The sequence below is a fragment of the Ochotona curzoniae genome, unplaced genomic scaffold (genome assembly GCF_017591425.1).
Source record: "Ochotona curzoniae isolate NIBS_2020 unplaced genomic scaffold, NIBS_Ocur_1.0 contig_4105, whole genome shotgun sequence".
NCBI classification, from domain to species: Eukaryota; Metazoa; Chordata; class Mammalia; order Lagomorpha; family Ochotonidae; genus Ochotona; species Ochotona curzoniae.
The window spans coordinates 2361941-2384640 of NW_024466129.1; the positions used below are offsets into that span (position 1 = coordinate 2361941).

The 22700-nt window shown below is 41.2% G+C and overlaps 1 protein-coding gene across 5 annotated transcripts in view; it reads left to right on the forward strand.

Moving 5' to 3' along the window:
- The window catches only part of RABGAP1L (RAB GTPase activating protein 1 like), a 592969-nt gene that overhangs the window by 347156 nt on the left and 223113 nt on the right, over positions 1-22700 (forward strand). For all 5 annotated transcript variants that reach the window (XM_040984290.1, XM_040984291.1, XM_040984292.1 and 2 more), the window contains one exon: positions 19224-19298. In XM_040984290.1, the coding sequence (XP_040840224.1) occupies positions 19224-19298 (75 nt within the window). The remainder of the gene's footprint in view (positions 1-19223; positions 19299-22700) is intronic.

Consider the following 22700-nt stretch of genomic DNA (forward strand, 5'->3'; position numbering starts at 1 on the left):
CATTTCTGATTGAGTTCCTTTATTTTCTTTTTCTCGCCTGATAGCTCTAACAAGGGCATCCAATATTATGTTGAATGACATTGGTGGAAAGTAGAAATCCTTGCCTTGTTCCGGATCTTAATGGAAAAGCTTCCAGTCTTTCCTGTTTAGTATGATGCATTGGGTTTTTGTATATTATTTTGATTGTGTTACGAAATGTTCCTTCTATGCCTATCTTGTTTAGAGTTTTTAGCATGAAATGTTAGATTTTATCAGATATCTTCTCTACATCTATTGAAATGATCATATGGTTTCATTTTTTGGTTTGGTTGATGTGGTGTATCACATTTACTGATTTGCAGATGTTGAGTGCCAGGGATAAATTGCTCCTGTGAATGTCTGATGTGCTGTTGGAGCCTCTTGGCTAGCACTTTGTTGAAGATTTCATCGTTTATGTTCACCAGGGATGTCAGTCTATAGTTCTCTTTCTCTGTTGTGTCTCTATCTCACTTTGATATTAAGGTGTTGTTAGCTTCATAGAGTTTGGAAGGATTTCCTCCCTTTATATTGTTTTGAATACCTTGTGGAGGATTTGGGTAAGTTCTTCTTGAAACATTTGGTAGAGTTCAGCAGTGAAACCATCTGATCCTGGTCTTTTCTTTTGGGGGATTTAATTACTAATTCAATCTCCACCCTGGTTATGAGTCTATTGAGATTGTTAATTGCCTTATGATTCAATTTTGGTAAATTATGTGTGTCCAAAAGTCTCTTCATTTCTTCTAGGTGTTCTGATTTGTTCACATGTAGTTGCTTATTATAGTTCCTGATTATTCTATGTATGCCCAAGGTATCTGTTTTCATACTTCTTTTTTTGTCTCTGATTCTGTCGACTCATATCTTCTCCATCCTTTCTTGATTAGTTGGGCTAGTGGGGAATCTGTTTTGTTGAATTCTCAAATAAGCTGTTCTTTGATTAATTGGTCTTATTTATTGTTCTTTTTGGTCTTTATTTGGTTTAGTTCCTCCCGTAACTTCTTTATTTCTTTTTTCCTGCTAATCATGGGATGCCTTTGCTGTTGTTTTTCTAGCTCCTTCAGATATATCATTAGTTCATTTACCTGGTGTTTTTCTAATTTCTTGATATAAGTATTGACTGAAGTGAACTTTCCTCTTAACACTGGCTTGATTGTGTCCCATGATTTGCTATGTTGTGTTGGTGTCTTCATTCATTTCAAGCAGTTTTTTAAAATTTCCTCCCTGAATTCTTCTATAATCCATTGTTCAGTTAGCAGCATATTATTTGGTGTGCAAGCATTAGCATATCTCCTGGAGTGTTTTGACTTGTTGGTCGCCAGCTGTACTCCATGATGGTCTGAGAAGATGCATAATTTGATTTTGATTTTTTTTTAATTTGCTAAGGCAAATCCTGGAGAGGGTTCCATGGGCTGATGAAAAAAAAGTATATTCAGTGTCTTTAGGATGAAATGTCTTGTAGATATGAATTAATTCCATGTGTTCTGTTGTCTGGGTGAGCCCTGCTGTTTCCTTGCTGAGTATCTGTCTTATTGATTTATCCACTGATGTTAGTGGAGTGTTAACATCCCCCACTTTTATCGCGTTGGAGCTGGTTTCTCCCCTTACATCCATTTCTGTTTGTTCATGTAGTTATGTGCCCTGCATTTGTTGTTCTCATTGTTGCTCTCCTGGCTTATCATGTGTGTGGCTATTGCTGTTGTCCCTCCCCCAGAGCCTTTGCCACAGGACTCAAAAAGGCACCCAATGTGGCCCTAGTGGGGAACTCAGCGTGAAATCCACCCTGTTCCCGCATCCTACTGCTTGGTCTGTACCCTTCTTGTCGTGCTTGTGGTATTAATTTAAAAATCAGCAGAACCCTGCAGTTCTACGTCTGGATTCACCTCCTGAGTTCCTAATGTGCTCCCCTTTGCATCTAGCCTCTGATGGAGCTCAGCTCTAAAAAACATTTATATGAAAAACAAAGTGACAAGGCAAGATTTCTGTTAGTTCACTCCCCAAATGCCTGCAGCCACTTGGGCTAGGCCAAACTGAAGCCACAAGCCAGAAGCTTCAGCTAATAGGCACCTGAGCACTTGGGCCATCCTCTGCTATCTCTCAGACACAGTAAACAGGAGACTGGACTGCGTAAGCAACTTAGGAACTGTCCTGATTCTGTGTGCCACAATGTCCACATTTATTTATCACTACTAAATGTTAATAATGACTTAATAGGTACACAGATTATTGGTAAATAATTATTTGATAAACCAATTTGATTCTTAAATATCATATTAAATACCCTTTCTTAGAATATCTGATTTCTTTTAGACAACCAGTATCTTGTTTCCTGTCATTCTTGACAAGTGACTTCTTTTACCTTAATTGTATTATTAATGAAAAATAGCCTCTCCTCGGGATATCTTTTCGTCTCCTAGGTTGTATGAGAACAGTTTATTTTATAAATAAATTTATTTTGGGGTATTTCATGTATATCTTCATTAGGAATTAATTGTACCAGCAGCAATAATTCAGAGGCTTTTTTTGTTGATTTTGTATATATTGACCTTGACTTGGCTGAAACTCATTGTTGGAGACAGGTGAAATAATTTTTTTATCTAGTTAATGGCAAATTATTTTATATAAATAATGAGTTCTTACTAATATGAGAAGAAAGTCTGTGTTGCTATTGCCTGCTCTCATCATTTTCTTAGATCTGTCTTGTAAAAATCTTGACAGGCCAGCATTTAGCTTAGGATTTGAAGACCTACACATAACAGCTAATGGTTCAAACTGATAAATTTAGCTGTTGTCTTTCAATAGCAAGTCAATGGGCAAATATGTCAATTACTTCAGCTGTTGCCAAGAGCTGAATGGAAACCTGTTCTAGAAGTTTAGCCCATTCTTATGTGCCCACACAGCACCTTTTCTGTCTTGTTAGAGAATATATTTTTGTTTTCTTTCATTTGTCGTTTTTCTGTGTCTGAGTGCCTTTTATCTTTACCTATAAATAAGCATGTAAAAATAGTCCCGCATGCTTCTATTCTCGGGGAGAGAAATGCCATTCTGGACGAGCCTAACAAAGGCTTGTACATATAATAGTGTTTGGGGAGAAAGAGAATTTCAGATCAATCTTTAGGATTAGTAAACACAACTGTAAAAACTAATGATGCTCTTTCATGATTTTAAATTACTCCAAAAACAATAGTTGCTGTTGTTTGATATTACTTGGTCAATAAAATCCCCGTTTGTACTATTGGATGGCAGTACAAAAGTCCAAGTGTCTTCTCTGTTTTATTAAGGGGTGTGGGCATCCTGTGTAAATATTAGTACCAGCAAGATTAAACTTAACCAACTCTGTATTTTTATGCCTAAATTTTTGTCATGGTTAGCATGATGATAAATATATTACATAAAGAAATTAAAAGCCCTCCCTTCTGAAATTCAGAGGACATGGAGTGAAAAAAAATTAAGCTGCCTTTGATTAAATTGCCATTTCTTTGTGAGGACATGCAGGCCTATTTTTTCATCTCTATTGAACCCAAAGACAAAGCAGAATGTAGGCCCTCTCTTCTGTTTTTACAAATGTGTAAACATTTAAGACAACTCTACAAAAAGATACTCCAAGCTATATTCATAAAGGATTAACGATACAGACTCTTTGTTAAACACATTGAGTTCTTTGCTCAAATTAGTTATTCTTTCTAAACCTCTTGTTTCATTTCCTGGCACATTGCAAGGAATTAAATGAGAACATGGAAAAACAGCCCAAATTCTGCCACATAACAAATGTACCAACCACTTTTCTCATGCTTTTGTCTTTGCCCTTCTGCTTCAGCATGGCACAAAAAAGAGCCATTTTTTTAAAATCTAAGACTACGTATTTTTTGCATTCCATAGGTAGATTTCCAAGAAGGTAATCACACTTCCCTCACACCATTGCTCGTCCCAACAGCCCTTCCTGCCTTCATCTCTTCAATGTATCTTCACACTACCTTTATGCCCATGTAGCATTGGTTGTTTTTTATTTTTCAGGTGACAGCCAATGTGACTGGATTGAGGTGAAACCTAATTGTGGTTTTGATTTCCATTTCCCTGATGGCTAATTATCTTGAGCATTTTTCATGTGTCTGTTGGCTGTTCCTTTCTCCCTCCTTCCCTCCCTTCCTCTCCTCCTTCCTACCTTCCTTTCTTTTTTTAGCGTTAAGGCCTTTTAATTGTTGACTTTCAGGAGAGTGAAAAGAAATAGTTGCATGTGCTTGTTAAGAGAGCGTTTTGAAAATGTTAGATGTTAGCCTGAGCTTTAGAAAAAACAAAAAACAATGATAGGATCCCAGGATGCCAATCTCACTCATATAGATTACATTTTTTTAACTTGTGTATTGGAAAACGTAGTGTTCGTATTTGGGGAACTGGTTTATTTCACTAAACATAATGGTTTCTAGTTGGATCCATTTCATTGTAAAAGACAAGATTTCACTCTTTCTAATCTTTACCCATTTCTGGACAAAACTGGATGGGTTATTTCATTATTGAGTTTCTTGAGCTCTCTGTAGATCCTGGATGTTAATAATCCATCAGCTAAATAATTTGCAAATATGTTATCCTAATCTTTTTTGTCTATTCACTTTGTTGCTGATTTCCTTATTCAAAAATTATGTATAATCCGGCATCAGTAATGTAAGTCTAAGTATATGGCAGTTCTGATCAGTTCTAATCCTCTGGGTATTAAGAAAACATCACCTTGTCTTTACTACTGTGCTTGCCTTTAACTCTCCTCCCTTCACTATGCTGGTTACCCCTGCTTTCCATCCGAGCCCTTGTTAGCACGTCTCTCTCACTGTCATGTACACACTTATCTTTTCCACAAGATTCTGAGCTTGGAGCGTGGACTGTGTTGGATGCATAATACACTGCACACTGGCTTGATGAATGAAAATGTAAAGTACACTTGGAAAGCAAGCCACAAAGTAACCTGTAGACCAGCACAGAAAGGAGGGACAGGAGACAGCTATAGACTCTGCCTTCCCCCAAATGCTATTATGAAAATTATCAAACACATAGAAAAATCGAAAGAACCAATAAACCTTCCCCTCGTATACTACATTTTGTTCATCTCATGTTTATTTGTGCACTTGCCCCTCTGTTCACCTGATCAGTCTTTAGAATTTGAGAGACTGTGAGAGAAAGCTTCCTCCCACCGATTCATTCCCAAAATAATCCTCACCGGCCAGACCTGGACCGGGACCAAAGCCAGGAGAGTGGTTTGGACATTGATGATGTATGTGGCAAAGTGCCAAAGGACCTTAGTGTTTGACCTCACCCATCAGATGTTTCCACCCAGACTGGTGAAAAGGGGCCCGTAAAGGTGTTCACTGTGGATTTAGTGATGAAAACAGATATGAGTTGGGTAAAGGAGATCAAATGATATTTTCAACACAATTCATGTATTCCACATGAGAGGCACACCCTATTTACTTGAGGCGTCACCTTTGCTTCCAGTCTGCACTGCCTGGGAAGCTGAATTCAGGAACTGGAGACAAGAATCAGACCCAGACACGGCAGGGCGAGACAGACATCATAGCCATGAGTCTAAACGTCTGCTCCTTTAGGTGATCCTTCTTAGTATTTTGGGACAATTCAAAGTTATAAACATCAGTATATGTATGCCTAAATACTGCTCCCCCCACACATTATTAACTGGAGTCCAGCATTTGTTAACAGTTCTTTTTTGTGTGAATGAAGTTAACATTCAATGAAATGCACAAATATGAAGTGTATTATTACTTTAATTTTGACAGCTGCATGTGTGTCATGTAATCCAAGACACAGGATTTTCCTCATAAAGTTTCCAGTCGATCCTTGACTCTGTTTTGATTTTTTTTTCTCTAAATGTGAGTTTGACTTGTTATGGAACTTTTTGTAATTGGACATAGAATAGATATATTTACCCACTGCATTGTTCTTTAATCTAACGTGTCTACTCTGTTTTTGTGGTTCCCCCCAGTGTGTCCTCTGGCTTTTCAAGCCAGTAAAGCTACAATTTTATATCCAAGTGTTAGGCACTCCCCACTCTGGTACAATTGGATCCTGGTATTTTGTAAATGACATGAAGAGCTGGAGTTGTATCCACTACCATCCCCTTCTTTCAGTCATATCCTCCCTTGCAATTTTTGCTGGCTTTTGTTCAGCTCGTGGGTCCTTTCATGTAGTTTTATATATATTTGTCCAGCTACAGTTTAAATTGGCTATCAGGGTTATCCCAAAGGAGCCTCTCCTCCTTGCCAGAAGTAGCACTCAGGTGTTTTCTAAAAACGAGCCTAAGCAGGCAGCTAGCCAAAGAAGCAATTAAGACAGAGAGTGAGGAGAGAGAAGGTAGAAGGAAAAGCAAGTGTGGAATAGACAGAGAGGATTATGCTTGATTCAGTAGAGAATTCTTTGGCTAAAGTAGACCTGTGCTTTAAAGAACTCCAGAGGAAAGTGTTAATGCAGCCGTGCATCAAAATCCATTATAGGGTCATAAAATCAATGTAGTCGGTGGTTTCTGTAAAGTCACCTTCGCTTCCAACCCAGCCAGACTAGTGAAGAGTTAACAGTATTGCATTGCTCACTTTCAAGCTTATCCTGAGCTTTCTAGTTAGAACATAGAATGTAGAGCCAGTGAACTCACTGTTTTCATCTGATACAATATGAGCCTTTATTTTCAACTGGACTTCTCTAGCAAATCTGAATAGCACAGTTCTCAGTACATTTTAAGCATATTTGTGTCACAGGGTACTAAGTATTAGTCCCAGCGATGTGTTGGGGGAGGCAGGCATTGACCAGTGGTTAAGATGACTGCATCCCACACTAGTACCCAGGTTTGTTAGCAGATGCTGGGAGGTAGGTACTGATGGCTGGCTCAGCTGGGTCCCTGCCGCCCTTGGAGACCTGGACTGAATTCTCACCCGCCTGCTTTGACCCCAGCCTAGCACAGTCTTGCAGGTGTTTGAAGCCGGACCAGTGGATGAAAGCTTTTTGTCTTCATCTCTCTTTTTTCCTTCTGTTTCTCAGTAAATACATTTAAACATGTTTAATGTTGCCAAAGCTGATGAAGGCCTGTTGACTTTCAGAGACGCAATTTGAAGGAGTCCTCAGCATTTAAGCCTAAATGAGGAAGGGGAAGGTTTGAGAATATGTGCATTGGTCACTCACGTAACATAGTCTCTCAGTAAATGTCATTGTTCCTAACTCATGATAGTGGAAGTAACGGAGCACCTTGTAATCAGGAATGCGCCAACTGATGATAAATAAGATCAGAACTTTCCCTTTCCTCTTTGCTTTTTTCCTTTTACATTCTCTCTGCATCCTTCTTTCGACCTTCAGTATATGCACATGTGTGCACTTGTGTGCACACATTCATACACACACAGATATGTGAGCGCGCGCACACACACACACACACACACACACACTGAATAAAATTGCCAGCTAAGCAGTTACAAATACAGCTGTACCTTTTAAGAATTTCAACTTTTAAAATTAGGCAAAGCACGGGCCCGGCGCAATGGTACAAGTGGTTAAGGTCCTTGCCTTGCATGCCGCAGGATCCCATATGGGTGCTGGTTCTATCCCGGCAGCCCTGCTTCCCATCCAGCTCCCTGCTTGTGGCCCGGGAAAGCAGTCGAGGATGGCCCAAAGCCTTGGGACCCTGCATCCACGTGGGAGACCCGGAAGAGGCTCCTGGCTTCGGACTGGCATAGTATCGGCTGTTGCGCTCACTTGGGAAGTGAATCATTGGACGGAAGTTATTCCTCTCTGTCTCTCCTCTCTGTATATCTGCCTTTCCAATAAAAATAAAATAAATCTTTAAAAAAAATTAGACAAAGCTCTGGAAAGTAGGAAGTCTTTTCAGATTGATTAGATAATGATTCCAAGATCTCATTTCACTCTTATTAGAGGAAATTGTGATAATGTCATCCTTATTGGAAAGAGTTTTAAAAAAAAAAAACAATTGTCCCAAAATATGATTATTTTTGTTAAGTTATTGTCCTTCTATTTACTGAAGGACAGGAAATGCCTGAAATCATTTAAAAAATAAATATTAATATAAGATGGATAAATTTCGTATAGTAACAAATGGGAGTGGATAGTATCAACAATGATCTTTTTCATAATGGATTAATGCACCTGGTTATTAATTTCTGCCACTTAAGGACAAAATGCCAAACTATGAAATATTTATTATCTTATTAGCTTTCACTTTTTACGAATATAAAAATGCAACATTATTTTTTTGTTTGGATTGTGTATCTGTAACTTTTGAAGGTGAAGACAGTGTTATTAGTAATTGTGCCAGGACAGCAGAGAATGAGGTGACCCTAAGCATGGGAGTTGTTGGGTGATATGGTGGATGAGAACTTGACAGGATCTTTACATAGAATGTGTGAGCACGGGCTGTGCTGCTTACTTCCTAGTGGACCTGCGTTCTGGCACGGGCTGCTGTGCTTTCTGGTTTTTCGGCTTTACCTCGGGCTAAAACCGCTCGTCACTGATCTGGTTAGTGCTGTGTCTTTCTCTGAAAACAACAAATGAACAATGAATTTAACCATACATAAATTTTATCTCCATAAACATTTGTAAATAAAACCAAACCGAAGAACACTAAATCAGTTGCGACTGAGTAGTCAGAGCTTGCAGTGGCAGAAAGCTGCTTTTCTGAGACTTTGTTCTTAGAGGTCATTCATCCTGGGTGATTCTGACGAGGCACAGGGTTGCAGCTGGGACACAGTAGCACTTATAACCTCCCACAACACTCACGGTTCTCCCAGTGCATGCTTTTGGCTAACCTCATAGGAGATATTTTAGGAAACATATAGTCATTTTCTGAAAATATTAGGAACCAAATTTGTGTGCTTACCTGTATATGAAGATCAATGCTGTTTAGCTCAGTCTTGGATAACTGATGTTCTTACAGGTAAAATCAATACTTTTTTTTAGTAATAAAAAGGCAAAAATGAAGATGCCTTGAGTCAAAACTTACACAAATGAAACTTTTTTTTAGTATCTTTTTTCCCCCATATTGTTTCCTTAATATATCTGATCTAAAAAGGGATTTTAAGGGAGAAGCCCCACCCAGTCTCCCACCCACCCCAGGTCCCTGATGTGGGGCATGCTCCGAGTTTCTTGCTCAAATGGTTTTGATAGTTCAACAGTTCTGAATTGCTGCCAGTCTCACCACTCCATGCACGATGAGGTCGTTGAAGAATCCGCTGATTGACATAGTCCATCTTAGAGTCTGTTTGCCCTGTTTTTCACTGCCAACATATGGCTGAGGTGGTTGATTGACTTGTTCTGTCCTCTGTCTTTTCATGGTTAGGGTTCTGAGTCTGGAGGCTCGATTGGGGGGGGGATCCCCAAAGAAACTTATCTGAAGTGTTCCCAGACCAGATTCTTGTATGTACTAGCAAGCACAGGGCCCGGCACAGTCCATTGCCCCAGTCAACTGGTGGTTGCAGTTGCTGGGTCGGTTCTAACTTCCACTGGAACCAATGGGTGTTGCAGTCCAGCCTGGTTCTGCCAAGCACAAACCAGAGAGCTGCAGCCCAGTCAGAGCGACCCACAATAACCCCCACCAGACCCACCCCCTGCCCTGGTTTGCAGTATGAGTGGCAGACTATTCCAATCTGTCCCACATCCCATTTAGCTCTCATACATGTCAATGGGTATTGAAACCTAGTTCTACCTAACCAGCTCAACTATCCAGCCCTCATGGATGTTGTTGGGTGCCTCTCTGTCTAGCCACCCTAGCCTCTGTCCTAGTTTTCGTGTCCTCCCGTGGGAGTGGTAACCCAAGAGGGATGAGCCCACTATTTCCCTCCCAGGCCATTCCCACTACCAGATTATGCACTCTCCAGGTGGTTCTGTGGTTTGACTTGACAGAATTAGCCCTCAGTGCCAGCTTCTGCCAGCTGATGCTGTGGCTAAGCCCAACAAGTCTTACCCACTCTACTCTAATTTTAGTTTGCACCATTAGGAATAATCAGTCCAGCCTGGCTTTTCTCTGATCTGGTGCACATGAGGCGCACAGGTGTTGTAGCCCTGCCCAGCTTGGACTGTCCCCATCCCAGCCCATGCTTTCCAGTGGGAGCAGCTGCCCAGCAAGGGAACCCTCCCTTATTCCCCTGCCGGCTCTACCCCTCCCTGCCTGATTCTGACGTATTCTGCAGTCATATCTGGGACAGGCAACCTCACCTTGGCATTCTGTGTTGTGTACTGCTTTTGTCACGACCAAACCTGGTTCGACCTACACTCTGCTCCAGTGTTCGCATTTGCCAGTGGAACAAATGCTACTTTAGGATCTCAATTTTTTTTACCGCCTGGAAGAAGTGACTGAAGCCTGAAAACTTACTATAGCATGGAATACAGCTTTATCTGTAAAATAATTTGGTTATCCTTTAAAGATTTTGCTTTTAGGGTTTTTTAAAGATTTTTTTATTTTTATTGGAAAGGTGGATATACAGAGAGGAGAGACAGAGAGAAAGATCTTCCATCCAATGATTCACTCCCCAAGTGACCTCAATGGCTGGTGCTGAGCCAATCTGAAGCCAGGAGCTCTTCCAGGTCTCTCACACGGGTGCAGGGTCCCAAGGCTTTGGACCATCCTCGACTGCTTTCCCAGGCCACAAGCAGGGAGCTGGATGGGAAGTGGAGCTGCCGGGATTAGAACCGGCACCCATTGGGATCCTGGTGCGTTGAACGCGAGGACTTTAGCCACTGCATTTAGTTTAAAGGGTAGATGCTTTTACAGAACTGGATGTTGTTGAGACTGCAGTGCGTTTCCCCCAAGATCTCTGAGTAAACTTGCTGAGTGTTTTCATTAAGATGACCTTTTAAATATTAGGAAATCCTGGGGTTGGTATTGTGGCAAAGCCAGAAAGGCTGCTGCCTGTGCCCCGGTATCCTACATGGGTGCTGGCTCACGACTCAGCTGCTCCACTCATGACGCAATCCCCTGCTGTTGGTCTGGGAAAAGCAAGGAAAGATTCCCCAAGAGTTCAAACCTCTGCTGTCCATGTGGGAGACCCAGATGAAGCTCCTGGCTTTGTCCTGTTACTTTATTCTGCAGAGGGAACCAGCAGATGAAAGACCTCCCCTTCTCTCCCTCACTCTATATAACTCTGACTTTTGAATAAATGAATAATCTTTAAGAGAAAATTAAAGAAATCTGGGAGAATCAAGATAGCAGAATAGGGTAAGGACATGTTTAAATGGATGGAGAATCATTTAATCAGGATGAAACAGAGAGGACACATTCCAGGAAATAGGAGAGAACAGAAGAACAGCAGAGGGGTACCTGGGGATTGACAGACACAGGAAAACAGCGGGCACAGCAGTGTGGTGTTGCAGTGACTGATACTCCAGCTGCATTCAGCTAACAGCAATCTGAATTCCACCCACAGCCAGAATTGCACCAGCACCCAGGTGGGAAGGGACTTTGACTGAGAGCTTAGAAGGTGAAATCAGATAAAGAACTGTCCGTCCTGTTGGTCCATTTGATTTGACCAGGAGCAGAGACAGAGCAGCAGATCCCAGACGGGCAGTGTGAGAACAGGGTGGATTTCATAGCCCAGTCGGCCCCCTAGAGCCAAATTGGGTGCCATTTTGCGTAAGGAGGCAAAGGCAAGGAAAAGGACTGAGCATACGCTGAGCTGTGAGTAAACTCATTTCTGACTCAGTGTACTGCAGCTACACGGCATTCTACAAGTTTCACCCAAGACAGATCTGGGTAGCCCTCAGACCTGATGTCTAGCAGATCAAGAACTCTAATAGGGGCATGTTAGGTGCCATTTTGTACAGTGTGGCAAATGCTTTAGGACTGTAGGGGACAACAGTGAACTGTGCATATGCTGAGCTCGTGAGAAATCACTGAGTTCAGTGGATTGCACTGGTCTCGCAGGAAAATAATACTGACTGTGGCATCGTATGGGTCAAAATAGGTCTGTGTGGCACCCAGACCTAACGGCCATGAGGTTCCAGCAAGATCAGCACCAAAGACAACCTAGCTATATAGGACACCTGGTGTCTTTCTAATCCTGGGACCTGCTCCAACTGGAAGTGGAGGAAGGTTGTACAGACAGCAGTACAACCTCAGCACGATAACACAGGAGGTAGAGTGGTGAGCCAGTAGTTGGGGCTACGGAGTTCTTTGTGGAAATCTAACATAAGAACCCAGACCTGGAACTTGCTGGAGGGAATGGCACAAGTGGCTGCAAGCAAAGAGCCGTGTACCAACTGCAATAAGTAAAATCGAACTGTAGACCTGTGGGTGACAGAGCTTAGAGACCTGCTCCAAGGAGAATAATCTCATAACTAAAAGTACGATGGTCAAGAACAAAAGAAGACACAAAGGCAAAATGAGTATTACTGAAGACTGCAAAGGAGCAAAACCCTATGCCAACCTCAGAGTTAACTGAGGAAGACATCGAGAAAATGGGGAACACAGAATCCATAAGACTCATTTTAAAGTTTCTGATCAAAAATGAGAAGCTCATGCAAGAGTTCAAAGAATTTAAGGAGGCAATAAAGCAAATCAAGGATGGTATATCAGAAATTAAGAACACAGTAGAGCAAAGTAAAAGTGCAGTGGAGAGTCTCCAAAATAGAATGAAGCAAGCAGAAAAAAAAATCTCAGAATCGGAAGATATTTCCCGTCACCAGGGGCAAGCAAACAAAAAGCTGGAAGCAGAGCTGGATCAGGCCAAAAAAAGCATTCAAGAATTGAAAGACACTAATAAGAGGCTGAATATTAGAGTTATGGGAATTGCAGAAGGTACAGAAAGAGAAACTGGTTTTACACATATATTTAATGAAATAATAAGGGAAAATTTCCCTAATCTAGAGAAAGAATTGGAAAACAACATTCAGGAGGGGCACAGAACTCCCAACAGGCTTCATCAAAAGCAATCTTCACCAAGACACATGATCATCAAGCTCTCTTCAGTTGAACATAGGAAAAGATCCTTAAATGTGCATGTGAAAAAAATCAACTGACATATAAAGGAATGCCAATTAAACTCACAGGAGATCTCTCACAGGAAACTCTACAGGCAAGAAGAGAATGGAGTGACATATTCCAGATTCTAAAAGAAAAAAAATTGTCGGCCTAGGATAACATATCCAGCAAAGCTTTCTTTCGTCTTTGAAAATGAAATACACTTCTTCCAAAGTAAAGAAAAGTTGAAATAATTTGGTTCTTTCAAACCTGCCCTATAAATGATACTTCAAGATGTTGTCTTGACAGAGAAGAGGAACAGCACCTACCAAAACCAAAGGCAAATGGGAAGAACATCCCAGTAAAATGACAACAGAAGACTAAACCAATGAACAACCCATTCCTAAAATGACAGGACCAAAGTACCACCCATACATATTAACCCTGAAAGTAATTGGCTTAAGCTCAAGCAAATGTCATAGATTATTAGACTGGATTAAAAAACAAAACACATCTATTTGCTGTCTGGCAGAGACACATTTTACTAACAAAACTCAGTGGAAGCTATATCGCATGGATTTTTGATGCTTTTGTTTTTGTTAGTTTCATCTCTTCAAAACAATTTCTTGTGATTAAATTATTCAGTGACTCATAGATCATACAGTAGTATCATTTTCTTCAAGAAGGTTCTTGATTTTCTTTTTCATTTCTTCAGCAACACATTAATCATTCAGTAGCATGTTATTTAACTTCATGGCATTGTAAATTTCTATTTTTCTTCCTATTGTTGATTTTGTATTGTGACTTTTCATTTAAGGGAATGTACAGTAGCTGTGAAATGCAAACTAACATATCCAGATGTAAGGACACAATGTAGTAAGCATCTCTACTTCCAGACAAAGATGGATTTACAATGAAACTGTTTACTATATCATGACAATAGGATTCTGGACTCCCTGCCATTGTCCATGCCCGCCATGATGGACATATGACTGTGTATGAAGAACTATACTTTAGTATTGTATAGAGGAACTATGTGGGTGGGGGGAATTGTGGATGGGATAAGAGAAATACCAGGAGCCTATGGAACTGTGCCATAAAATGATAATAACAATAATAAATTTTCAAAAAGAAAAAAAAAGGAAATTAATGAATCCTTCCTAGATCCGCTGTTTTATTTTTAGCGTCATAGATGCAGAGGCTTCTTTTGGCAGTACAGTCAGATGTAACTGTCACTGTGGAGACAGTAAGATATACAGTCTTGCAAATATGAAAAGCCCAATAGAGATTTCAGCTATTTTTATGACAGAGCAAAAACAAAACAGATAAAAGTTCATCTTGAGTTGAAGCAGCAGATGAAATATTTTAGAATGTTTAGTTCTAACTCTGATTTTAAAAGGTAAGGGGTATATTTTAGAAGCAGTTATGTGAATGAAGATTTATCTATTTGTCTTTGAACATTTACACTTTTGTTGCTTGCTCTCCAAGATTTGATATCATGAACAACAGTATTCTTGCATCTGCCTTGATATTTCCTTATAATGAAATATATAGTAATTGTATTATTTAATTAATTATAGGAATTACAGAAAATAGAATTTTTTCTTCCCCGTTTTCTCCCTTCCCTCATAATTTCAATATGTGACTGAATTTTTGAAACAAGTCCAATGACTTAAATCCAGGAGATATCATTCTATAGATATTTATTTTAAAGTAGGACAGATAAATAGAATATCAAGAATTAACAGTTGTTTTCACAAATGTCCTACTGATGGCATAAGAGTCATGAAGATCTATATCTATTTGCCTTTAGAACTTTCAACAGTTAATTAATTAATTGATTAATTGAGCCTAAAATGCTTGAGCATAAGTACACCGTAACATCTCCACTGAGAGTCACTGGGAACAGGGGCCAGCACAGTGACCTGGTGTGTCAGGTTGCCATCTGAGACACCAGCATTCCATATGGACACCAGTTCATGTCCCAGTTGTTCCACCTCTGAGCTGGCTTACGACTAATGTGCCTCCGTGAAGTAGAGAAGGTGGCTCAAGTGTTTGGCACACTGACACCAAAGTTGGAGACCCAGATAAAGATCCTGATTTTGACCTGGCTCAGCACTGGCCATTGTGGCCATTCAGGGAGTAAGCCAACATATGGAAAATTTTCTCTCTCTCTCTCTCGCTCTTTTAAGTAAATGAATAGATAAATTCACTAGGCAGAGCCATGTGGTGTTATAGCCTAGCCATGCTTGGAATGCCCATCTCCCATACTGAAGCGTCTGGGTCTTGTTCCACTCTCTGTTCCAACTTGAGGAGGTAGTCAGTGATGGCTGAAGTAGTGAGTTCCTATCCCCCACATGAGAGATCTCAGGTGAGTTCATGGCTTCTGACTGGCCTGGTCAGCCATCGCTTTCTTGGGCACGTGGGAAGTGAACTAGTAAAATGGAAATCATTCTCTGTTTCTTCTCTGTTTCCATTTCAAATTAAATTTAAATGATATGTTTTTAAAGGGTCTGTGGAGTAATTTATAGCTTATCTGTTCCATTTGACCTGCAGGAAAAGACTTCAGCAAGGATCCGCAGCAGATTTGCTGCACCCCACCCTACTAAGCCCTTAGTGCAGGATTGCCACAGTGGTCCTCTTTTTGGATTTTTGCCTTTGTAGGATAATCATCCCTCTCCTCTCCTTCATTCCCCTCCTCTTCCCCATGAACTGACATATAAGATCAGTAATATATTTAACAATTGAACAAGAACTTGAGACTTCATAAAATATTTGTTAATCACTGAAAATGTACTCATATTGTTAGCTGTTGGGGAAATGCAAAAACCACAAGAATAAATTAAAAAAACTAAAATATAAACCTAATGAGGGTAAGGGTAATAGTTGTGTTATTAATTCTTAAGTCCTCACTAATTGGCATATTTTACAAAATTGTTCAGAGGAAGGCAATTACGCATCAGTATAAGTAGAGCCCATTGAGAAATAAAAAGTATATTTCACAGTAAAAAGTTTTTAAATTTTTATTTATTTGGAAGACAAAACAAGATTTTGTCTACTTTGTTTACTCCTCAATACTCACAGCAGCCAGGGCTGCACAAGAATAAAGCCAGGTGGCTAACAGGAACTCCATCTGAGTCTCCCCTGTAGGTGCCAGGAACTCCATCTAGATGGCCCCCTGTAGCTAACAGGAACTCCATCTGGATGGCCTCATGTGGCTAACAGGAACTCCATCTGGATGGCCTCATGTGGCTAACAGGAACTCCATCTAGATGGCCTCATGTGGCTAACAGGAACTCCATCTAGATGACCTCATATAGCTAACAGGAACTCCATCTAGATGGCCCCATGTGGCTAACAGGAACTCCATCTAGATGACCTCATGTGGCTAACAGGAACTCCATCTAGATGACCCCATGTGGCTAACAGGAACTCCATCTGGATGATCTCATACAGCTAACAGGAACTCCATCTAGATGGCCCCATGTGGCTAACAGGAACTCCATCTAGATGACCCCATGTGGCTAACAGGAACTCCATCTGGATGGCCTCATGTGGCTAACAGGAACTCCATCTAGATGGCCCCATGTGGCTAACAGGAACTCCATCTAGATGACCTCATACAGCTAACAGGAACTCCATCTAGATGACCTCATACAGCTAACAGGAACTCCATCTAGATGGCCCCATGTGGCTAACAGGAACTCTATCTGGATGGCCCCCTGTGGCTAACAGGAACTCCATCTAGATGGCCCCATGTGGCTAACAGGAACTCCATCTGGATGGCCCCCTGTGGCTAACAGGAACTCCATCTGGATGGCCCCCTGTGGCTAACAGGAACTCCATCTAGATGGCCCCATGTGGCTAACAGGAACTCCATCTGGATGGCCCCCTGTGGCTAACAGGAACTCCATCTGGATGGCCCCCTGTGGCTAACAGGAACTCCATCTAGATGGCCCCATGTGGCTAACAGGAACTCCATCTGGATGGCCTCATGTGGCTAACAGGAACTCCATCTAGATGACCCCATGTGGCTAACAGGAACTCCATCTAGATGACCTCATGTGGCTAACAGGAACTCCATCTAGATGGCCCCATGTGGCTAACAGGAACTCCATCTAGATGGCCCCATGTGGCTAACAGGAACTCCATCTAGATGGCCCCATGTGGCTAACAGGAACTCCATCTAGATGACCTCATATAGCTAACAGGAACTCCATCTAGATGACTCCATGTGGCTAACAGGAACTCTATCTGGATGGCCCCCTGTGGCTAACAGGAACTCCATCTAGATGGCCCCATGTGGCTAACAGGAACTCCATCTGGATGGCCCCCTGTGGCTAACAGGAACTCCATCTGGATGGCCCCCTGTGGCTAACAGGAACTCCATCTAGATGGCCCCATGTGGCTAACAGGAACTCCATCTGGATGACCTCATATAGCTAACAGGAACTCCATTTGGATGACCTCATGTGGCTAACAGGAACTCCATCTAGATGGCCCCATGTGGCTAACAGGAACTCCATCTAGATGACCTCATGTGGCTAACAGGAACTCCATCTAGATGACCCCATGTGGCTAACAAGAACTGAGCTCAGTGAGCCAGCATTTCCTGCCTCCATTGTTGTGCTTTAGCAGGGAACTGGCATATGAAAATCCCAAGTGATGTCTTCATTAAAGTACCCACATACAACAGCTCTCTTCATACTGGCCAAAAACTGTAAGCAGGAAACTGAAGGAACAAATTGTGGTATATTCATACTGTGTAAAAGCAATGAATACTGGTGCATCTAAGCATCCCATAAACATGCTCAGTAAAACATCCAGACACAAGCAAGGATTTATATTGCATAATTCCATTGACTGGAAATTATGAATAATTAAAAACAAATGTATGGTGATAAAAATCAAGACAAGGTTGGTGACCTAGAGTAGAAATGCAGGGGTGAAAGTGCTCTGTGGGTGTTAGGCTGTATCCCCAGATCATGAAAATTCCATTCAAAGGTATTTATTGGATTAAGCTCAATCCATACTTTAGTAAAGTTTAACTTAAAGAATTCTACACCCCATCTCTTTTGGCAGATGGGAATATCACACTCACCTTGATATATAACTTGTCCTGGTTGTCTTTGATAACCAATGCCCTGCAAAGAGGCAATTTATATGCTCACCAAGCTACAATTCATTGGGAACACTTAACTGAAAAGAAACATGAGCCATGTTCATGGAACGGTGTCCAGATCCAGAATTCCAGCAGCACCATCGAGATTGTTGTCTCTTGAAAGTAACTGTGGCAGCATCTGCATTTTTGAAAAATCCAGAAGAGAAGTCAATGAGCCATGGCATATGAAGCTTATTTTTATATTCCCCTTGATATAAGAATGATTTTTATATTTTCAAAGGCTTTTTAAAAGATAAGCAAAGTGTGTTATTAGTTCTCCTTCAAAGCCTAAACTATTTGCTACCCTGACTTCCTCAGAGCTTTCTGACTCTGTTTACTGTGTGGTCAGAACATTCTACCTGTCGTCTCTGACTTCCCCTCCTAAAAATGATTGCAAGTTGTACTGCAACTTGCAGCAGGTCAAGCTGCCACCTGTGGTGCCTGTAGCTCATGAATGTCAGGTCAAGTCCAAGATTCCCAACTCCAGGGCAGTTGGGAACATGTCCAAAGATGATCAACTTGCTTGGGCCTTGCTACCCACGTGGGAGACACAGAGTTGCAGCCTCCTTGCCCAGGCCAGCTGTCACAACAATTAGAGAAGGAAGAAGAGGACGGAAAAATGTCTCTCCATAACTCTGCCTTTCAAATTAATAAATAAATGTTTTTATGTATATATATTTGAGAATTTCTAGACGTTCTAGAGGGTAATAGTTATTAGATTAGCAGATCTTCACTGTGTAGTCAGCAGCATCAAGATTCCCCGCTCGATGTTCACTAGATTCCCATATTGGCTGTAGAACTTTTTTTTTTAAACTATTCTTTGCTGCTGCCTCCTTGTTCTCAATTCCTTCCAGACCTCAAACCAAAATGGAGCTTTTAAAACTAGGTGCTTTAGTGCCAGTTTTGGAAGATGAACCTGGGATAATGAGCCGTCTGGAAGTGCTTTGAGAAGTACAGTCTTTGGAGGATCCCACCGTGTGGGCTAACAGCACACACAATGACACGGAGGGGACTGAGGGGCAGGAAGGCGGCCGCAGGCTGAGCTGAGTGGGCACTGAAGGTCTTGGTGTCTTCAGGCTTCTTTCTCTTTGTCCCCAGGCGTACTCCGTGTTTGATGAAGACATCGGCTACTGTCAGGGACAGTCGTTTCTTGCTGCTGTATTGCTGTTACATGTAAGTAATTTTCCATGTGACGAAAACACAAGTTTCCTTTATTTTCTACTTGGTCTTGTTCTTCCTTCGTATAGCTCATTTTTCTGATGAAGATTATGTGTGGCAGTTTTTTTTTTTCAATGTACCTTTTGTGATAAAGTAAGAACTCTGATGTATAGAACAGGACATTTTCTGAACAGAATTCATTTTGCTGGCCAGAAGGAAATAAATTGCTCATTTGGAGTTACTTTTAACTAAAATATAAGTATATATAAACTATATATGAATATGTACTATATAAACTATATAAGAATCTTCTATAATTAAAGAAGTCAATGGGGCCTGGCACACTAGTGGCTCAACCCACATTTTACATGCACCAGGGTCTCATAAGGGTGCCAGTTCATGTCCCAGGTGCTCTGCTTCCCACCCAGCTCCCTGCCTATAGCCCGAGAAAGCAGCAGAGGATGAGCTAAAGCCTTGGGACCCTGCACTCACATGGGTGAAGCTCCAGGCCCCTGGCTTTATATTGGCTCAACTCCGGCTCTTGTGGCCGCTTGGGAAGTGAACCAGCAAACAGAAGATCTTTCTGACTCTCCTGTTCTCTGTTAAAAAAAAAATCTACCTTTCCAATAAAAATAAATAAATCTTTTAAAAAGAAAACAAGGTCAATGTGTTTGCCAGATGTCAGGACTTAGGCCCTATCAACCTTTGTGCCGTGACTAGGAAGTCTCACCGTTTCTGTGACTTATTTTTATAAACTCTTATTTTCTTACCTTCATCTGATGATACCGGCTAGGAAATGGGATTATGAAAGGGAATCATTTATAATTTGTGTTCTCATAGACTTTGTTTTTTCATATGTAATTATTGATTTTGATTATTGATTTAATTTTTGATTATTGATTATTGATTTTAATGATTGGTTTTTCTGTTGACAATAGTTCATGCTAACTAAATAACCTGCAACAGGCTAAAGCAAGCTGACGTTCAAGGTCAGAGTGCAGAGAATTACCCAACCAAACTCAGCCAGAACTTTCAGAAAACACTTTGGGAAGAGACAGTTTTGCCGAGGCGAAGATAATTGAGATTGGAAAGTCAGGAGGACAGAAGGACAGAGTGGGGAATTGTAAACAGAAGGAATAAACTGAATTTATGGGGGGAAAAAAGGGCAGTCGTGGAGCACAGCGTGAGGTGACAGTAGACATTATGCGGAGTGACTGCGATGAGGGCAAATTAATCAGATGAACAGTGACAGAATAATGCAGGCCGTGCACCCAAATCCCAGATGCAGCTATATTCTAAAGCTGGCGAGCGGGATTAGTTTAAAGGAGCGGGGAACCAAGTGTTCTCTTGAGGTAAATCCTGGCCATGCTGTGTGGAAGGGAAGCTGTGCAGAAGCAGCGGCTGCACACAGACCTGCTAGAAAACGTGACTGAAAGTGGGATGTGGAAACCCAGCAGGAAAACAGAGAGAATCACGATACATTCTGGGGATAAAATTCATATGTTTGTGGGTGGATTGGCAGAGGCAGTGTCAAGTGAAATGTCTGGCTTTTCCGCATTGGTGATTGGCTAGATCTGATCATTTAAGCTAAGATAGAAAATGTATCAACTGAGATTGAACCAGGGAGCCCAGTGCAATGGCTCAATGGCTAAGTCCTTACTTGCATGTGCCGGAATCCCATAGAAAGCCGGTTCATGTCCCAGCTGCTCCACTTCCCATCCAGCTCCCTGCTTGTGGCCTGGGAAAGCAGTGGAGAATGGCCCAAAGCCTTGGGATCCTGCACCCACATGGGAGACCAGATGGAGTTCTTGGCTCCTGGCTTCAGATTGGCTCAGTTCTGGCCATTGCAGCTACCTGGAGAGGGAACCAGTGGACAGATCTTTCTGACTCTCCTTCTCTGCTTTTCCAATAAAACTAAATCTGTTTTTTTTTTAAAGAACTGAACAGGGGAAAACATCTAGGAACTGATACTGAATTTTGTTTGAGTCTGAGCCTAAAAATCTAAAGCTGAAATTATGAGAATGGATCATATCATCGAAAAAAGAGTAAGAACACAAGAAAAACCAGGAATGCCAAAACGTTTAAAGGACTGATGAGAAAGTGAAATTGTTGTTTTCAGTAGGAAGGAAGCAATGTATAACATGACAGTTGCCAATGTGCCTGCACATGTCAAAGTAATGCACTTTGATTAGGTTGGGCTCTCTGGAGATAGAGTCCTTAGTAGGTTCATGGCCTTAATTCTAAAAACTGGATTCTGTGTGTCACTGTGTTGCACTGAGGTCCTGCTGTGATCATCTGCCTTGATCATCTCTGCCTTGTATCTGTCTGCAGTCTTCTCTGTGTTCTTGCTGTCCCTCTTTTTCTGTTATTTCCGCACACATCTTCCTGAAGACCCAGCACTCTCAAGTTAGCAGGTTCACTGGGGCCCGTTTCTTCCTCCAAAGCTCAGCTAACCTGGGGAGGCTGAGGTCTGAGCGTGGCTCTGGATGTGGGCGTGTTCATCAAGGTTCACATTCATGCCCCTTCTAAAAAGTGTTCATGATCGTTCTCACGGGAAGGTTTTGTTCAAGTCATTAGTGTTGAAGCTTTGTTTAAAAGAGATTAATCTTTGAATTTATCATAGAATTTGTGATCTGTAGTCCTATAATATATATTGAATAAAAGTCTGTAAAAAATACCTCTCTATGAAATCTATTCTGAACTTTCTGGATTTTTAGATTAATTGTCAATCCATGGTTACTTGGAAATAGCCTCTCACTCTACCAAAGAAGGAGTCAAATAATTAGAAATTTCAAATATCCCTAAATTTTTTCCCTATATTACCCACTATGCTAGGAGTCACATGATAAGCAAGCCGTTGTGAACTCAATCAATGAAGTAGCTCCCACAATGTGTCACATGATTGACAGAAATCCTATCCAGCCTGCCTTAGTTCTTCATAATAGAATTGTGTAGTTGTTGCCATGGCTCATAAACGTAACTTAAAATATAGGAATGCGTTCAAAACCAGGAAAGGAGGAATAACTGAGCACTGTGTCAATGAAAGCATGCATTCTAATTTTAGACTGGCATCATTTGTGATAATTCTGTTAACATATTTCATTAGCAGTTCATACTATCCATCAACCACTTTAAACAACATCAGTTGGATGTAATTTTACCCCATATTTTTGCTTTCATTGGTTACACATCTGAAAGAATGCATGCTGACTTAAACAGTCCATCCAGTACGCTGTCTCCGTCCCTGGAAATCCAGTAGCAGGATATGCTGATTGTTCAGCAGCTGTGTAAGCCATTGCTCCTTCTGGCAGCTTGGCATTCATCATTGTCAGCACTGCTGCTGGTTGGTTGCTGCCCTCGTCTCACCCATGCACATTTCTACTTCACATCATCACCTGAGAGGGAAGAAAGATTCAA